General features: G+C 40.4%; 1 protein-coding gene across 1 annotated transcript; it reads left to right on the forward strand.

Annotated features, from left to right (window-relative positions):
* Nucleotides 1–7,116: 7,116 nt before the first annotated feature.
* Nucleotides 7,117–12,729, forward strand: LOC136291736 (ovalbumin-like). Its single transcript, XM_066186879.1, has 7 exons — nt 7,117–7,284; nt 7,922–7,972; nt 8,531–8,659; nt 9,339–9,456; nt 10,121–10,263; nt 10,440–10,595; nt 11,695–12,729. Exons 1-7 carry the CDS (start codon nt 7,117–7,119, stop codon nt 12,088–12,090), a joined length of 1,161 nt encoding a protein of 386 aa, XP_066042976.1. The 3' UTR covers nt 12,091–12,729.
* The last annotated feature ends 5,485 nt before the right edge of the window (nt 12,730–18,214 follow it).

Genomic DNA, 18,214 nt, shown 5'->3' on the forward strand with positions numbered 1-18,214 from the left:
TATTCTGGGAGATCATCCCGAAGGTTTTACTAAAGTCAGGTGTACAAATATCTTCTGCTCTCCCTTTGTTTATACAACAAGCTGTCCCCTCCTACATGCCAGTGCTGTTTTTCAGGAGAGATTTGTCCTTGGTAAAACTGTGCTTATTTTCCCCATCAACTTTTATTCCTACACGTGTCTCAAAATGTTCCCAGGAGGCTTTGCTTGGAAGCCTTCTGCAAAGGATTTGAGCTCAAATACAATTGTACACCAGGGCATTGGTGACCCACACAATACCTGACAGGAGAAGGCGCAGGTCTGAGCTTGCCAAATACAGAGGTTGACTCCCCATCCTGTTCTGTCCTGCACATTGCCCTGGGCTGCAGCATGAACTTTGCAGGCAAGTCAGAAGGGAGGAACCTGTAGGTAGCTCCCACTTGGCATGACCGACTGCATCCTCTGCATCCTTGCATTTATCATAAAGTGAAGCAGCAAGTTTTAATGTGAATATCCTTCTCTTTCTCAGCAAAATAACTGTTTCCTTCTTTAAAAATTCCTGCAAGAGCTCTAAAGACTGAAGTGTCAGTGAACACCTATCTCTGTGGATGGAATTTGCACTGCATGTCATTCCTTGACTGGTGATCTTTCCAATGCTGCACAGCTTGGGGCTCCCTGCAGCTAAGGGAATATCACAGAATCACAGAATCAACTAGGTAGGAAAAGACCTTTGAGATGTTCAAGTCCAACCTATGACCTAAGACCACCAAGTCAACTAGAGCATGGCACTGAGTGCCACATTCAGCCTTTTCTTAAACACCTCCAGGGATGGTGGCTCCACCTGGGCAGCCCATTCCAATGCCCAATCACCTTTCCTATGAAGATCTCCTTCCTAACATCCAACCTAAATCTTCTCTGGTGAAGCTTAAGAGTATGTCCTCTTGTCTTATTGCTAGTTACCTGGGAGAAGATGCTGACCCTCACCTGGTTACAAACTCCTTTCAGGTAGTTGTAGTGAGTGACAATAAAAATTTTGTATATTATCCTCTTTCTCCTTTCAATGTTAGCTGCAATAAATGATATTTTAAGCAGTATCTTAGAGACTGTGTCTTTCTTGACACAGATCATACTCATCATAATGAGTACAAACCCTTAATGCCTTGCAGCAGTGCACTACACCTTTTCAGTGACTGCAGAGACCTGTAGTCTCCTCAATTCTCCTCCTTTTCCTTTCTGAAAATTAGTCACTTTTTCAAATCATTAGGAACCTTCTCCAATCATCCTGACTTTTCTTTAGTCTTCATTTTGCTGCTGTACCTAAAGAAACTTGTCTTACTGTCCTTCACACCCCTCGTCAGTTTTCCCTCCAGCACAATTTTTGCTTTTCAGATTCCATCCCCACATGTATGGTGAAAGCTTCTATACTCCTGCCTGGTGGACTCTCCTTGCTTTCAACTCTTGTACACTTGCTTTTCGCACTTGAGCTTGGACAGAATGAAGGCACCTTTATCATCAGAGACATGTTGCTTCCACAGAAAGATAAGTGGCATGTACGGAAGCAAGGCAAAGGTTTTGCATGTATGTGAGGCTAAAACCCATTCAACCACACTGAGGATGTTTTCCAAGCTCTGAGTCAAAGTGTCCCATCCAATCCACTGCTGGCCTGTGGGATGTGATCATCAAAAATTATGCCATGAAGGTCACATCAATCTATGACAGGGAGAGCAGTAAGAAATTCATGTGGGAGCAGGAAGAAATTGTCATCTGTACAATGATGTCTAAGCCTGTGTCAGGTTCAAATGAATAAAGGGATATTACAATGACAATTAAGAGCAATGACAATTGCCCTGTCACAGTCTGTGAGAGGTCAAGGCAGCACCGCAGGCAACAGTGCACATCTCCAATGGCACAGAGCTGTTGCAGAAAGGTGCCAGGTGGGCTAGGGGCACCTGTCTGAAGGAGCTTGACCAGATACTTCATTTTCTTTGTATTAGGGAAAAGACAGAACAACAGAACAATGAAGAGACAAACCATCACTGACAGCTGCAGCACCTAGGTCTGTGATGATAACAAGTTAGACAGTCAGCTACAATCAGTAAATCTCTCTGTGGATGAATGCCTCTGCCCCTGATTGAAAGCCAGCTTCTAGAGTCACAACGGGGAATGAGGACAAACACAAAACAATTAATATGCTCCTTTCTATTGGCAAAAGAGCAGGAACAAGGACAGAACACAATCCCAAGCTCTGAGTAGGTTTTTGTGATTGGATGAGAGGATTTGTTCTGTGAGCTGACCTGGACTTCATATCCTTTTGGATAAGAAGTACCTTTTACACTGTCAGTTGTCCAAAGCCCAGGTACTCAAGAGTCTGTTGGTTTGGGGACAGCTCCACAATGAAATGCCTGGCAGAGGAAAGGGCAACCAGGCCTTAGCTGACCTCCTTCTTGGGACAAGCATTGTCAAATGAGGATGTTTGACTGAACTGTTTGTACTGCTTTGCACAGCTGTGCTGGACTATCCATTGCCAGCTGTCCCAAGCAGTCTTCCAAGTGCAGGAAGGTTTGCCTACTCTAGATCTCACATCAAGCAGACTGTACAAGACCATTTAGTGTTGATGCTATGCTGATGGTCTGCTCTGATCCAGTTCTTCATTTGCTCATGGGTGTACCCTGTTGCTTACAACTGGCCTCGCATTAACTCCCACTCTGAGCACAGAAAACCACACCAGACCTCTCATAAAGAACAGCGCCTGCCTTTATCAAACATTATCACAGCAGAGCTTATTATCCTCCGTGTATTTGCTTGCTGTGGGTGTGTTCTGAACCTGAAACTCCAATTCTTGGAGAGAAAACATGATTTTTGTATAACTCATGGAACAAAGCTCTGCATCAAAGGCATACAAAGTTGTTCTTAATCAGGAACCAGGACAATACACAGAAGTCAAACTCACCAGATATAAAAAACTACTGGGATAATTTTTATTCTATTCTTGCAGTGTGATGGTGTGAAAAACAATGATTAACAAAAGTACAACTGCTTCCTGAATATTCTTGTAGGTCCAAAAATTCAGGCCATACATGGTGAGCTGGACTTGTGATACAGGTCTGGACACTTCTGTAATTCATGTATAATGGACCATTCAGGGAATGGGAAACATGGTTGTTTAGCAGAGAATCTTGAAGGACATTTGAAAGGCAAATTTCACTGAGTATATACACTGTCCAGCTCTCACATGCAGCAATGGAAGACCAGTGTGGTGGAAGTAGAACTAAGCCCTTGTGGACACAAAGTGGTTCTGAACAAAAAGGGATAAAGAGTGAAAATAGTGGCATAAATCTGTGATGCACTATAAACAATGCGAGAAAACAGCTTATTAAGTAAAGACACACAGGTTCAAAGAATCATGGAGTATCTCAAACCGGAAGGTAACTATGAGGATTGTTGAGTTCAGCTCTCTGATCCTTACACGACTACCTACAAATAAACCATATGACTAAAAGCATTGTCCAGATACTCACTGAACTCTGACACACTAAGTGCTGTGACCACTTCCCTGGGAAGCCTGTTTCAGGGTGTGACTGACCACCCTCTGGATGAAGAACCTTTTCCCAGCGTCCAATCTGAGCTTTTCTTGATGCAGCCTCATTCCATTTCATTGTGGCCCATCACAGGTCACCAGAGAGAGGAGAGCAACACCTCCCCCACCACTGCACCCACTGAAGAAGTTGTAGGCTAAGATGAGGTAAATCCTCAGCATTCTCTTCTTGTCTTTGAGGCCTTTCACCATCTTTGTCACTCTCCTCTGCACACACTCTTCTACTGTGGCGTCCTTCTTACATTGAGGTGCCCAGAGCTGCACACAGGACTCGAGGTGAGGCCACAACAGTGCAGAGTAGAGTGGGAAGATCATACAATCAGAGAATAGTTTGAGTTTCAAGGGACATTTAAGATGCCTCATGCCTTTGCCAGGGTCAATAACCTCCCTCAACCAGCTGGTGATGCTGAACCTGATGGACCCCAGTATGTGGTTGGTCCTTTTGGCTACCAGGACGCACTGTTGACTCAATATTCAACTTGCCATTGACCCAAACCTGCAGATCTTTTTATGCAGGGCTGTTTTCAACCTCTCATTCCCCAACCTGGACTTGCAATGAGGATCACCCCACCACAGATGGAGAATCTTGCACTTGCTCGTTAAATTTTGTACATTTGGTGATTGCTGAGCTCTCTGGTCTATCCAGATCTCTTTCTAAGACCCTTGAGGGAGTCTGTATAGCTGGCATATTCACTTCAGCTTTTTCACCATCATCTTAGGATGATTGATAATCATTATTTTGTGGGCACAAAGCTTAAAAGGAAAGCAATGTGTGATACATGCCCTGTCACTTGGGGTCCAGGCACACCTCCCACTATTTAATAATATGTCAGATTTTCTTCTGGCTACCTGGCACCAGAAAGCCCTTCTGCCTCTGCTGGTGTCTGTGTTACCACCTCACCTCCTGAGCTACACACTGAGAGACAACAACTCATCAAGGGGAATGTGGATTTATATGGCACATTTATTTTCACAAGAGGAAGCAGACTGAGGCAAAGAACACTGCACTGCCTAAACTTTTGACAGCAGTACAGGAGCCTACTCTTCTTAACAGAGACCACAGTTATGTCCTGTATGTTCTAAAGAATTATGTTGTACAGACTTTGGGATCCCCCTCCTGCCTTTCTGCCCTTCTCCCCCTGTTTTTAGAAATCACACGGTGCTTTGCAGAGGTCAGAATGGTTTCTTGAACTGTTTGTCCATTCCATTACTTCAATACAGAACAATAGCTTTTTGTAAGTGAAATACTTTTATAACTGAAATATATTTGCTATTGTATATTATGATTGTCCCACAGACCATGAACACTCCTCTAGCTGGATTTCGAGTTCCTCCATCATCTGTCAGGCCATTAAGTTACTCATGGAAGATCTGAGAGATACAAGGCACATGCATACAGAAATACATTTGGAACTGACTGTTTTTTACTTTGTCCAGACTTGTGTTTTGCTGATAACCCCTGAGAATAAAACACTTTGTTATAAAAACCCCACACTCATCGAAAGATCTTTTATAAATATTCCAGCTTCTCAAAGAAAATGTTCCTGGTTTTGACTTTCATCTCAATTGGTTTTGTTACATGAACCCTACTTTATTTCCCCAATTTTTTTTGAAGAATAAAAGGCTAAGCCCTGTCCTCCCTTCTCTTCTGTCTAGCATGGCTGCATTTCATATATTCAGAAAGGACTAACTGAAAGGGAGTTCTGGTCTAATACTACAACTATAATAACAAATTGTCTAATTATTGATGTATTGACTAATAACTGCTAATTATGTGTGACACCACTAAGGTTTTCACATTTTTTGTTTTTACTGCCATCCCAGTATCTCGTTGCGAATGAGGCATTATTTTCCAGCCTTTTCTCCAGCCCAATGGTCTTGATATACCTGTGGAAAGCACTGCTCTACAGAATAAAATACCAATATTTGTTCTCCTTTTAATCAAACCCAAACCCATTGAAACAAAAAAACTGACCTAATACCATTAATTTATTTTTATGGTGTCAAAAGTCAAACTTCTGAAGGACAGAAATGGGTGGGTCACAACTCAGACTGTATAAATTCCCAAGGGCTCAGCCAGTATACCCACACACAGCTGGAAAGCTGTATTGTCTTTGGTGCTGAAGCTTGAAGGTAAGCAGTTCTCTAGTAAATTTTATCTTCTGACTGCATTATTTCTTGTTTCTGACTAAACTTAAAAAGAGAGAAAATATTGTCTTGTGTTTGATATTTTTCAGGCCAGAATATTTACATGATACTCTCTACAAATCTCACCACTATTTTATTATGTGTAAAATCTGAATATCTGTGATTTGGGGGAGATTTTTAAAGTTATTCTCTGTGCTTAAAATATTATCATATGCTCAAAACATGATTTTATTTCAGAGCATCTTATCTTCCCATTCAGTATCTTTTAAGATTGATTTTGACAGACAAATAATAAGGTTCGTTGCCTGACCTCTGGTTCAAAAGAGTGCATTGAGAGCAGAACTGTGACATTCAGTAAATTTGCTAAGTTTATTTTAGTGTGAAATTTCTCTGAGAGTTGCATTCTTGAAAAATACACCTGGTGAACACAAGACAACATAAAAAGGTATGTGAGTGGACCGATGTAGAATTTTTTAATAACTTATAAATGGGAACAGGTATACAGAGAGGAAAGTGAGAGAAATATGTGTGTGTCTGTATGTGCATATCTAAGAGTCACAGAACAATTTGGTAGAAGTTAGCACTACAAAGAGAAACTTGAGATCCTAGCATTTAGATCTTACATAAGGGGGTGGATTTTGAAAAACAACAATTTAGTTTCTCAGACAGGTTATAGTCTGAGAAAATATAGCATATTTAAGCAAAGCAAGGCATATCTGAAAGCACAATAAAACGAAACATGAAGTTTTTACATCAGTCTTGCTCCTAGACTAGGTGACCTTAGATGAATTATATTGCCTGTCCATGCTTCCATTACAAAAACAAAGGTAAGCTACAGGCCTTTGAAGATCTACAGACAGTAAGTACTGTGCAACAAACAGACACTTTGCTACACCTACTTATTTTTAGAAAAGAAAAATAGCTAGCCTCTGCTTTTACCTATATCAGTCCAGACCTGGACCTAATGGAAATATAATTTCTGCTTAAATTTCCAGCTTTTCATGTATATGAAAGAGATAATATTTTCTTGTTTTCATCAAGCTACTACAAAGTACTAAGGAATTGTATCCTTCAGTGAATGAAAATAAGTACAGGTAATTGTTGTTTGACTGCTTTGAAAAGGTAAACAGAAATCCCATATGGATTCCAGTGCTCTTACAAAAAGGTAAATATATAGAAGTGCAGAAGGAAACAGATTTGTTAAAAAGAGTTTCTAACATGCATGAGAGGTGAGCATAGAAATAGAAATGTTAACATAGAAGGATTTCCAAGTTACTTGTTTATAGTGTATAGTCTGAAAAGTCCTATTAAAGTGCATGTGCTGTGTGTGTATACTATTCCCATCATTACATTGCTACTGTACTTCTGCTCTTTGCTCTAGGCAATCCTGTTGCACAATGGGCTCCATCGGTCCACTGAGCACGGAAGTTTGCTGTGACATATTCAGGGAGCTGAGAAGCCAGAGTATCCAGGAGAATCTCTGCTTCGCCCCTCTGCTCATTGTTTCAACCCTCTCCATGGTCTACATAGGTGCAAAAGATAACACCAAGGCTCAGATAGAAAAGGTGAGACTACATTTAGGATTTAAACCCCCCTGTTGCTCAACAGAGCCACAGTCCTGAATTACATGATAATGTCCCTCAGAGGCTAAAAGATGTGGATGCAGACTTACCAAAATGTGGACCCAGAGTAATCAAAAGCTGTGGCCATCTGAAACTCCCACAGTGTTAAACAAATGCATCAGCCTAAAATCTTGAGACCGGATATAAATTTTATCATAGTTTAGCAGTAGAATTCTCAAAGACAAAAATACATTCTAGTGACCCTTTTTTTGGAATAGGGAAAGAAGACAAAATCTGTAGGGAAACAGACAAAACATATCCCCAGAATGCAAACTGCTAAATGTGTTTCCTACATCTCTCACTATCTTCATAAAGAGTTACTGGCTTGTTGATTGTAAGAAGGGTTGGTATTATTGGTAGCACACACTGGAGCTGAATCCTAGATGTTCAATAGAAAAAAGAATCATCTAAGCAGGCAACAGTAGACATGGATATTCAGAGATGGTACAGAAAGATTGCACTTTCTGAGTCATTCTCAGTTAGTCAATAGGTTTGCTTCAAACATTATGTGTTAATCTCAGTTGCATAACCTTTTTCTTGTCATACCAGTTATTTCAACTACTGTTATTCCTAATTACAGGCTATCCACTTTGATAAAATCCCAGGATTTGGAGAGAGTGTCGAATCTCAGGTACAGAAACAATTTCATCCCTTCCCTATGTCAGCTTCTCCTGGGAGCAAAATCTATCAGATTCTATCAGTCTCGTAGCAGTTCCAATCCTACTCCAATGAGCAGCTAGTGCTCCTCATCCAGCATTTGGGGGAACACTTCATTCATAAGAATGAATGGAAAAGGCAGGTAACAGAGAATTCAGAGCAAGCATAAAATGAAACCCATCACCATAATATTAGACCAATAGAGGGAAATTATAGATATTTTTATGATCAGGCAAAGTAGCTGGGTGCTAGTGGTTAAACAGGACTGGCTGGGAACTGACCTGCTGGAGCTGGATTACTGTAGCAGGTAATTAAAAGCCCCCCCCAGAATGGTATGAAAGAAGGAAATTACAGTAGAAAACCAGCACCAAATTGTACACATTACAAAATTACCACACCAGCACAGGATGAACAGTTTTGTAAGCAGAAGCATCTGAACTACTCTACTCCTTTCATATAGTGTGTAATACCTACTCGTCATTAAAACTAGGATAACACCATCTGTATTTTTATTTGTATTCATGTCAATCAGTGCGGCACGTCTGTGAGCATCCACACTGCACTTAAAGACATCTTCACCCAAATCACCAAGCCAAGTGACAATTATTCAATCAGCATTGCCAGAAGAGTTTATGCTGAAGAGAAATACCCAATTCTGCCGGTGAGTTGCTCTAAGAGCTGATCTGAATGTCAGAACTGTAACTTTCTGTAATGTAAACAGCACTGTCATAAGTCTAGGCTCTGCTAAAAAAAATTTCTTCCATATGGAAAGATTCTCTCTATCAAACCCTCTCTCTACCTAACCCTTGAAGGTCTTGAGAAAAAAATGTGACTAGCCAATAAGGTGCTTGTGCACCTTGTATAATAAAGATCAAATCAAGTCAAGGTATTATTAATAAAGGTAATTTTTTTTTTCACAAAGAGATAACTCCAACTCCTTTCTCAACTTGCAAAACAAGCCTGAAAAATAACTTCAGGTTCTCAAAAATATTCCAAGGTTTTCCACTGAAAGGAACATTTAATATGAAATTCAAGGAGAATACCATTGCAAAAAAAATTTGAAAGTGGGCAAAGAGGAAAAAAAAACCCCTCATACTTAACTGAAATGAATTTTGGTTTTAGACTAAACTCAGTTGTGGAAAATATTTTTTTTAATGTGGGCATATATTTTTGCTTGAAACGATGCATGTCAAATCTTAAGATGCTTATGAACTAGCTCATGGTTTACTGATTAGCCTTAATAAGCAGATTGCTCATATCTGTTAATTTTATTCTTCCCTTTGACATCTGCAAAATGCTTTGCCATTCTGATCTGAAAATGGCATACTCTTTCTTTGCAGGAATACATACAATGTGTGAAGGAACTGTATAAGGGAGGTTTGGAATCTATCAGCTTTCAAACAGCTGCAGAAAAATCCAGAGAGCTCATAAATTCCTGGGTTGAAAGTCAGACAAACGGTAAGAGAAAGACAAATATCAGCATAGGCATTTTCCCTTCTGCCACCATGTTTGAACAACATGTGAGAACATTTAAGTTAGTGATGAAAAACAAAAATGTCTCCCTCTGCTCCTTCTCCTGGACAATAGATCAGTTCCCAGATACAGAATAATCATCTAATTTTTTTTTCTTCAGACACACCCCTGTTAGAGGACTCTCTCTATCTGCAGAGGCTTTGTGGATATGTAATACTTTCAGTCCTAATAAAAGGGATAGCATTAAAATATGCTTTTTACACCTTGACCAATTGTTTGACACCAATGTTTCAACTTTTTTTTTGCTCAAAAAGTATTAAATGTTTGGTTGGGAGACTATCCTGGGATAAAAGGTTCCAACGGTTCTTCCTGTGGTCACAAAACATACTAATTTTGTACCAAGTAAATCTCTGGATCTTATATCTCTCACTATAATTCTTTATAGGCTGAGAAACTACAGCCATTGCCAACAGCAGTAAACAAATCAACCTTGGAACTAAAAGAAAACAGCTACAAAAGCAAAATGTCCCTACCCTACATCCTCCTTCCCACAAATTCTTTACCCTCCATTTAATGTTGTAATTGCCAAGTAAGATGTGTTATACACAGATGTGTTATATATGTTCTCTCTTCCTATGCATTCTTGAAGGGACGATCAAAAATATCCTTCAACCAAGCTCTGTGAGTTCACAAACTGACATGGTCCTTGTCAGTGCTATCTACTTCAAAGGATGGTGGGAGAAAGCATTTAAGGAAGAAGATACCCAGACAGTTCCTTTCAGAATTACTGAGGTATGTGGGCATACATCACTTTAAAGGTGTCATCTTCTAGAACTTATGAAGGGAGTAGACAAGTTCTGTACATTCTTCCTGAAAAAGAGCAATTATCAGCTTTGACCATAAGTAGGCATTTCTATACTCTAGGAATAATCTTTCTGAAAACTATATTATTTTCTTTGGCTCTGCAGCAAGAAAGCAAACCTGTGCAGATGATGTCTCAGATTGGTACATTTAAAGTGGCAGAGATCCCTTCTGAGAAATGTAGGATTCTGGAGATTCCATATGGCAGTGGGCGGCTGAGCCTGTGGGTGCTGTTGCCTGATGACATCTCTGGCCTGGAGCAGGTATGGCCCTGGCAGCTGGGTTTCAGAAAACCATAAACACAGTGAAATTTTAGGTGAAAAGAAGCTCTTCACAATAAAGTTATCTTAAAGCACATCCCTAGCACAGGTCTGCCAATTGGCAGCATAGGATTGTTGCACAGAGGCACACAGCTGTCTCAGTGGTCTTGCAAAAGTTTGTGCTGAGAATGGATTGCTAAACAACAACTTTAGCGGGTTAAATTTTTGTCACTGGAGATTAGATTCTTCTCAGATAAGAAGCTGTTACTCCAGTAGCTTGAGCTCCAAAGCTTTTTTTATCTCAATTTCTGCCTACTGAGGAACTTACTGGGAAGTTCATGTTAGCTTCAGTATTTATAATTACTGAATGGTTTGACAGCCTTCAACATGCTTCCTTCATACCTTCAAAAATTAAACTATCTAAAAATTGAATGTGAGTACTGGAATGGTTAAAGCAATTTCAGAAAGTAAAATGTACATGACATATTGCTGTTGATATGAAAAGAATATAGCCATTAGCAGGAATGCAGTTTAAATAGGAAAAGTTATGCAATAAATCTGAGTTCATTGAAGAGATTGTGCACTTACTGAAAAAACTTAAATTATAAAAGTAAAAAGCCATTTCAACCCAGCTAAATTTCTTGAGTAACAGCTGATAGCTCATTTATTACTCAAGAAATTTAGCTATGTTCAAATGCCTCTAGATACTTCCAGTATTAGTAAAACCATTAACAACACTTCCTTACTTGGAAGTCTTAAATGTAGATAGAGCTTACAATTCATAAGCAGAGAATGACTTTTGGAATATATTTCTGAAGAAAAAGAAGATAAATAGGCAAGAACTTTGGGAAATTTGTTGACTAGCCATCTAATTGCGACTATTAATTGGCAGCAAGCCTATTAAAGAAATAGGAAGCAGGACAGAGAAGAGAGAGTCATGGTTTGCTTTCCACTTCTAAACACATTAATCCAAATATACCCAGAAAATACAACATAACAAGAGCAGTCAGTTTAAGAGAAAAAACTACACAAATATTACTGCATTGCTGCAAAAGAAGTTGTGCTCTGATCCCAGAGATCTAATTTGTTTGTTTCCTTGCAGCTTGAGACCGCAATCACTCCCGAAAATCTCAAGGAGTGGACCAGTTCTAGTAAGATGGAAGAGAGGAAAATCAAAATTTATCTTCCCCGCATGAAGATTGAGGAAAAATATAACCTCACATCTGTCTTAAAATCTTTGGGTATCACAGACCTGTTCAGCTCATCAGCCAATCTCTCAGGCATCTCTTCAACAGAGAACCTAAAGGTGTCTGGAGCATTCCATGAGGCATTTGTGGAGATCTATGAAGCAGGCAGAAAGGTGGTAGGCTCATCAGGAGCTGGGGTAGATGACACAAGTGCCCCTGAAGAGATTAAGGCTGACCACCCTTTCCTCTTCTTCATCAAGCACACTGCAAGTGACAGCATCTTGTTCTTTGGCAGATGCTTTTCCCCTTAAAGAGAGGAAAGCTGAAAGAGTTTATGTCCCTCACAGCATGACCCAAAGTGCTGCAGTATCAAGGGTAAAAAGAAACACAGACCTTCTCTTTTATCCATATTTTCTAAAACCAGAAGGCTTTATTTAAAAAAAAAAAAAAAAATTAACGCAGAGAAATTTTGCGAGGAAAGCAGAGGCCCTTTGCCTTTCCTTTCTGCTGGGTATTATTATTTACTCATAGGTGAAGAGTTAAGGGAATGAAAATCTGACCCAAAGAAAGCATGAGCATTAATAGAAACATTCCTGGTGCAATTTAACAATAATAGTGCCGAATCATCACACTGGAAAAACACATCACCTTTTCTGGGAAAAAAAAAAATGCAGTCTTTTAACTGAGCCAGGTTTCTCTACAGACAGATTTTGGGGTGACTCCTCTGGAATAAGTCACTCAAAATTTCCTAGATTAAACTCTACTACCAACCATATCTGCTCTGACAAGGCAATTGATTTTAATTTCTACCCCTGATACTGCAAGGCTCTTTCTCACTTTCTAAAGATGCATTCTAGGAATCTTGTAATTCATATTTCTTCTTAAGCCTTTTTGGATCAGTCATCATGACCAGGCATGGCAGGTTGCTATTCAAATTTTCTCCATGTATCCTATCCCTGTATATAATGGGTCTTGTGGATGTACACTTTTGCTCCTTTAATCATAATAAAAACTTATTTAAGCAAATGCTTTCCATTTGGAGTATTTTAAATGCACCGGGGACAGAGTAATCCTGGTTATGTGTACAGATCTGGGGCTTTGGGTGGATGGCAAGTTGAACACAAGTCAGCAATGCCCTGGCAGCCAGGAGGGTCAACTGTGTCCTGGGGGCATCAGGCCCAGCATGGCCAGGTGAGCCAGGGAGGGGATTGTCCTGCTCTGCTCTGGGGCGGCCTCACCTTGAGTGCTGGGGGCAGTTTGGGGTGCTAAAATATAAGAAGAACATCACACTCTGAGAGTGTGTGCAGAGGAGGGGGACCAAAATAGTGAAAGCTCTCAAGGACAGAACTTACAGAGAGTGCCTGAGGTCTCTTGGCTTGCTCAGCTTGGACAAGAGGAGGATAAGGGGTGACCTCATCTCAGCCTACAACTTCCTCAATAGAGGCAAGGGAGGGGGATGTGCTGCTCTCCTCTCTCTGGTGACCAGCAAGGGCATGAGGAAATGGAATGAGGCTGTATCAGGACTGGACATTAGAAAAAGTTCCTTCATCCAGAGGGTTGGTCACCAGAACAGGCATTCCAGGGAAAAGGTCATGGTACCATGCCCGGAGGAGCATCAGGACAATGCTCTTAGTCATATGGCTTATTTATAGATAGTTCTGTGAGGAGCAGGGAGTTGGACTTCATGATCCTTATGAGTCCCTTCCAACTTGAGATATTCTATATTTCTGTGATTTTTCTGAGTTGGTTCATTGATTTCAGAGAGGGGAGGAATGAGTCTGTCATAACTCTGGGCTAAGATAGAATATTGAGACCAATTTTCTGCCAGGAAGGGGCCTGTCTGACCCATACTTTGTCCACTGAAACTAGTCAGACACAACAATTTCTGCACAAAACATGATTCATACAATTTCTCTGAAACAGCAGTTGGTAAGCAGTCTGGAAGGCAGCTGGATATGTGCAGAATCTACATGCCACTGAGACACTGCATTGCCTCAGAGAACACAGGGGAACGGGAAATGGGAAGGAGTTTTTTGCTTATCTTTGTGGTGTGTTTACAAAGCTTTATGGGCTTTTATTCAGAAGCTAAAGAGAATAATCATTCTAGGAGATGGGATATCTATGGTGAGTTATAGTTTTTCCCTGGAATTAATTATTCATCTCTTTGTCACTGAAGGAAGAAAGGAAACAGAACTGTGAGGAACTGTCACAATGAAGCAGCAGAAAAGTGAAACAAAGGGGTTTTTTTTTGGGGGGGTGGGGGGTGGTGTGCAGTTACTGCAAGAAGGCTACACTCTTTCCTGATTCCAGTATGCACAGCAAGCACTAGTGCTGGGAGAACTGTAGTGGAAGGTTGTTTCAGTTCCACCACACAATATTTGCTTTTTCTACTTGTTTTGGCTTCCCCTGCTCCATCCTCCAAAATAACACATACGTTGCAGGACCTAGGGGACACAACTTGCTGGTAGCAAACATGATCTTGCGAAAGAGCAAAGATACCATGACACCACTTTCACTCGTATGTAAATAGTTCAAATATATTCCTTCACTTTCTTTTATCTGAGCTGATTGCTGATTGAGAGATAAAAAGTGGGGAAATTTATTGCAAGAGAGATAACAGTGTGTTTACTATAGTCCTAGAGTTTCTGTTGATCTGGTCATGGAAATAGGGCACTTAAATTCCTAAGGACACTTACATTTCAGCAATTTTTTTTCTAAAACTTCAATATTTCCAGGCTGTTGTAGTTTTTATCAATTTAAGTATCCTTCTTCACAAACAGAAGATGCAAAGTATATCTGCTCCTGTATGTAGACAGATATTTTCAGTGCTACCTCCTGATTTCTGTTGACTTCAGCTGCCAGCACAGCAACAGGCAGTCAAATTCTTGCCCTCAGTAGTCACTACCTTTAAAGAAAAAAAAAACCCCCATGTGTCCCCAGTCCTGTTTTCAGAAACCATTTTGGAATTTGGCAAATAATACCCCCATTAAGGAATGGATGCTGGAATCCTCAGATCTCAGAGAGATAAATACTTTTTGAATGCTAAAAGTTTCAAGTCTTCCACATCTGAGGTACTCTAGCTTCTGTAATAACAGGCACCCATAGTAAGGCCCCTAGAGGAACAAGCCTGGATGTGGCCCCAAACTATGTGCCAGATATCAGATCTCCACCACTCAGCATGGAACAAATCCTCTCCTTTGTGCCAACAAATGAGGCTACAGCTTTTTCTCACCACTCTCAGAGAAGCAAAAGAGTTAGCATCATGTTCTAGAGACTTCAGTTTTCTGCTGTGTCACAAAGTACAGGTGGATTATGCTATTGTTCGCCCACAGAATGTTTTTCAGCACAAGTATGGAAGAAGGTTCATACTCACAGCTTTAGGATCTGTCATTAGAGGCTTTTACTGCTCTAACAACCACACCCCACATATATTTGCAATTTAAGCATGTAAAGAGACAAGATTAATTTGAAGGATTAGTGAGTTGTGCCAGTACAAGACCACACTAGCTTCCTTTCTTGTGGTTTTACAATGGGAAGGTAATTCCATACAGATGACAGAATTTAACCCTGAGGCCTTACTTTTTATTCCAGCACTAACTGTTCTAATACATAAAAATGCAAGTAATATTGCTTGGTCAAATAAAGTCAGTTATTTGCAAAAATTGGTCTCCTGAAGTTCACAGAGTTAGAGAGTAACTTGTATTGGAATGGGCAGCTGACAGTCATCTGGTCTTAACTTCAGAAACATATCAGGGCCCTTCCTAGCCAAATGTTGCATATCTTTAAATCTGGAGAACCCACAGTGTTAGGACTAATTTCATTTGAAACATAAATCCAAATATCACTAATGTTGAAGTAATGTAGACTATCTAGCCAGCTTAGCTTTCTCTCAGCAAATGAGAGCTGGCTGCATGCGAGAATGAGCCCCACCAGTTCCTTCATTTTTATTCTCCCATGCCCAGTCCACAAAGCTCTCGCTGGTTTCCCTTACTTTTAAACCTCTTGGAGCCAATGCAGAATACTTCTGAAAATCCCAAGGAGTGTTTAATCAACCATGTGAACTGGAAATTCCTAGGACAGCAAACAGTGCTTAGGAATAAGAGTGAGATAATAGATAACTTCATGCTATGCATTTTTAGTCCAGAAGCATAATTTATACTTTATCTATATTTTATCATATGGGAACATCACTGAAATATTGTTTGCACCTGGCCTCTATTTCGTCATTGTTACAGTACTCAACATCACAAGAAAAAGAGTTTATTACCATATAGTCCAACTGTCTTGTGAAAGGGACACAGTCTCAAATTGCATTCTACTCTGAGAAAAAAAATCCAAACTAATTTTGTGCTCTTATTTCTTTAACTCATATAAATGACTTTACTGCTTTTTCTAAATGCTAGCAATAGCATCCCACAGCAGGCAAACAATGAATTTCTATTACTGGCACCTTCAGAGAACAGAAAAAGGTTCCTAGAGGTGGCAAATCCTTAAAAGGAAGGCTGACTTCTTAGTCACACAGGTAAAATTCCAGTTTAGTGGCTCTGATAAGAAGCCAATAAGGAGTGGGAGAATAGTGAGGTGCCAGATGTGTTTTTGTCTGGAATGGAATTACAAATCGAAGAGGGCAGAGGAGGAATCATTGAACTTCACTGGGCTGTGTGCAGGACCAGTTCCTCTTTCCTCTTCCCTCTTTTCTCTTTCATTCTGCTTCATTTCCCTTGGATGTGGTTCATTAAGTGTCTTTCCCCAAGGTGTTGACTATCCCCATCCTTACCATGCCCTCGTTGCCCTTCAGCAATTTCTGCTTCTGTGGGCAGTGAGGGAAGAGGGCAGGGCTGGGGTCAAGGCTTGATTCTAAGAGGAGAAATGTTAGGGAGAGGAAGAAAGTGGGAGGACATTTTACCCCTCGTACTGCCTGGAGGGACCATCTGCTATGAAATTATGCTGTGTCAGCTGCAGAGGCCAAGATGCATCTCAGCTGCATCTGCAGGAGATGGGGGGAGAGCCCCTTCCTTCAGCCACAGAGAGCCATTGCTCTGCCTTTCCTTACATATCTTCTGGTAACTTTCCTTAGCCCGATACTGCCTCTATTCTGCTGAATTCAAATTGGTCTTGACCTATGTGTTGGTCTATCTGTGTTCCCAGACAAAGAATTAGCAACCACAGAAGCAAGAGATATTAAAAAACATAAAGGATATTAAGGAAGATAAAGCCAAAGGTCTAGAAAAGGAAGGGAGATGCACCAAGAAGAAAGAAAAATCTAAAGCAGCTGAGAGGGACTACTGCACTAGTTTTAAACCACACAGAGAGAGTTCTGCTTTGGGCTTTCAAAGAGCTAAAACAGCCACAGATATCAGTACAAAGATAACAGAGCCACGAAGATCTCCTTACAACTGAATCAAAAGAGTCTGGAAATGCTTTGGTAAAGAGCAGATGGTCCTCAGAATAGTTTAAAAGAAGTGCAGTGCAATACCCTGCAATTTCACAGGTGTTTTGCCATTCTCACAAAAGTTTGAGGAACAAAATGAAAACTTTCCATCTCATTTCACCTGAGAGCAGAAATGAACATGAGATCATCTTGTATTACTTGTTGTGTATCAGGTCATTAATTTCTCCTTGGTTGTGAAAAGCTTGCTAACTTGATCCACCCAAAGTACGTCTGGTCCCAAGAGATTTAGATCCTTGCAACAGGCAGGGAATGTGAGAGATGGAAAGATGCAAGGGCAAAGGCATTGATGAGACATGTTCAAGTGATAGTTATGACATTAAAGCTTAGCTGAGGTCCTTATCAATCCAAAGGGGAAATTTTACTCCAAGTCCTGATCCAGGACGAAGCATTACTGCTGCTGTATGTGCACTTAACCAGGTTGTTCAGATCAGTTCCAAGGTCAGCCTAAAAAGCACAAAAGGGCAGCAAGGGGTAAGCAAGTGCCAAGCAGATCAGTGAGCAAAGACTTACTCCTCAAGTGAGTATTGGGAAAATTCTCCTGATGAAACCCCTGAAAACACTAACCACCCTGAGAAACTCCTGGCCATTCCACCAAGCAAGAATATTTGCAATCAAACTGTACGAAAAAAGAGCAAATGTCTAAATGAGTTTCTTTAAAGAGAGTCTTTCCTCTATATTCTGCTGTGACACATCAGCACAAGGCTCCTGTTTAGAATGGACACTTGTTCAGAAATGTGTGTTGAAGATACGCTGACTTGATATTCACATTCTTCACCCCATAATGTGACACATCCTTCACTATAGCACTGGAAGGGGAAAATGGGATCATCTTTCTGATTCAGTAGTTGTGCAGCTGACATGCAGTTCCACCCTTTGAGAGATTTCTTTGGAAATATGACAAGTTTCAGCCAAAGTGTGCATACAAGTCACACATACATCATTACTCATAATGCAGAACTGTGTATCATGGCTGAGAAATTCAG

This window comes from Chamaea fasciata, unplaced genomic scaffold, assembly GCF_029207755.1.
Source record: "Chamaea fasciata isolate MVZ Bird 193981 ecotype frontalis unplaced genomic scaffold, bChaFas1.0.hap1 SCAF_1, whole genome shotgun sequence".
Taxonomy (NCBI): domain Eukaryota; kingdom Metazoa; phylum Chordata; class Aves; order Passeriformes; family Sylviidae; genus Chamaea; species Chamaea fasciata.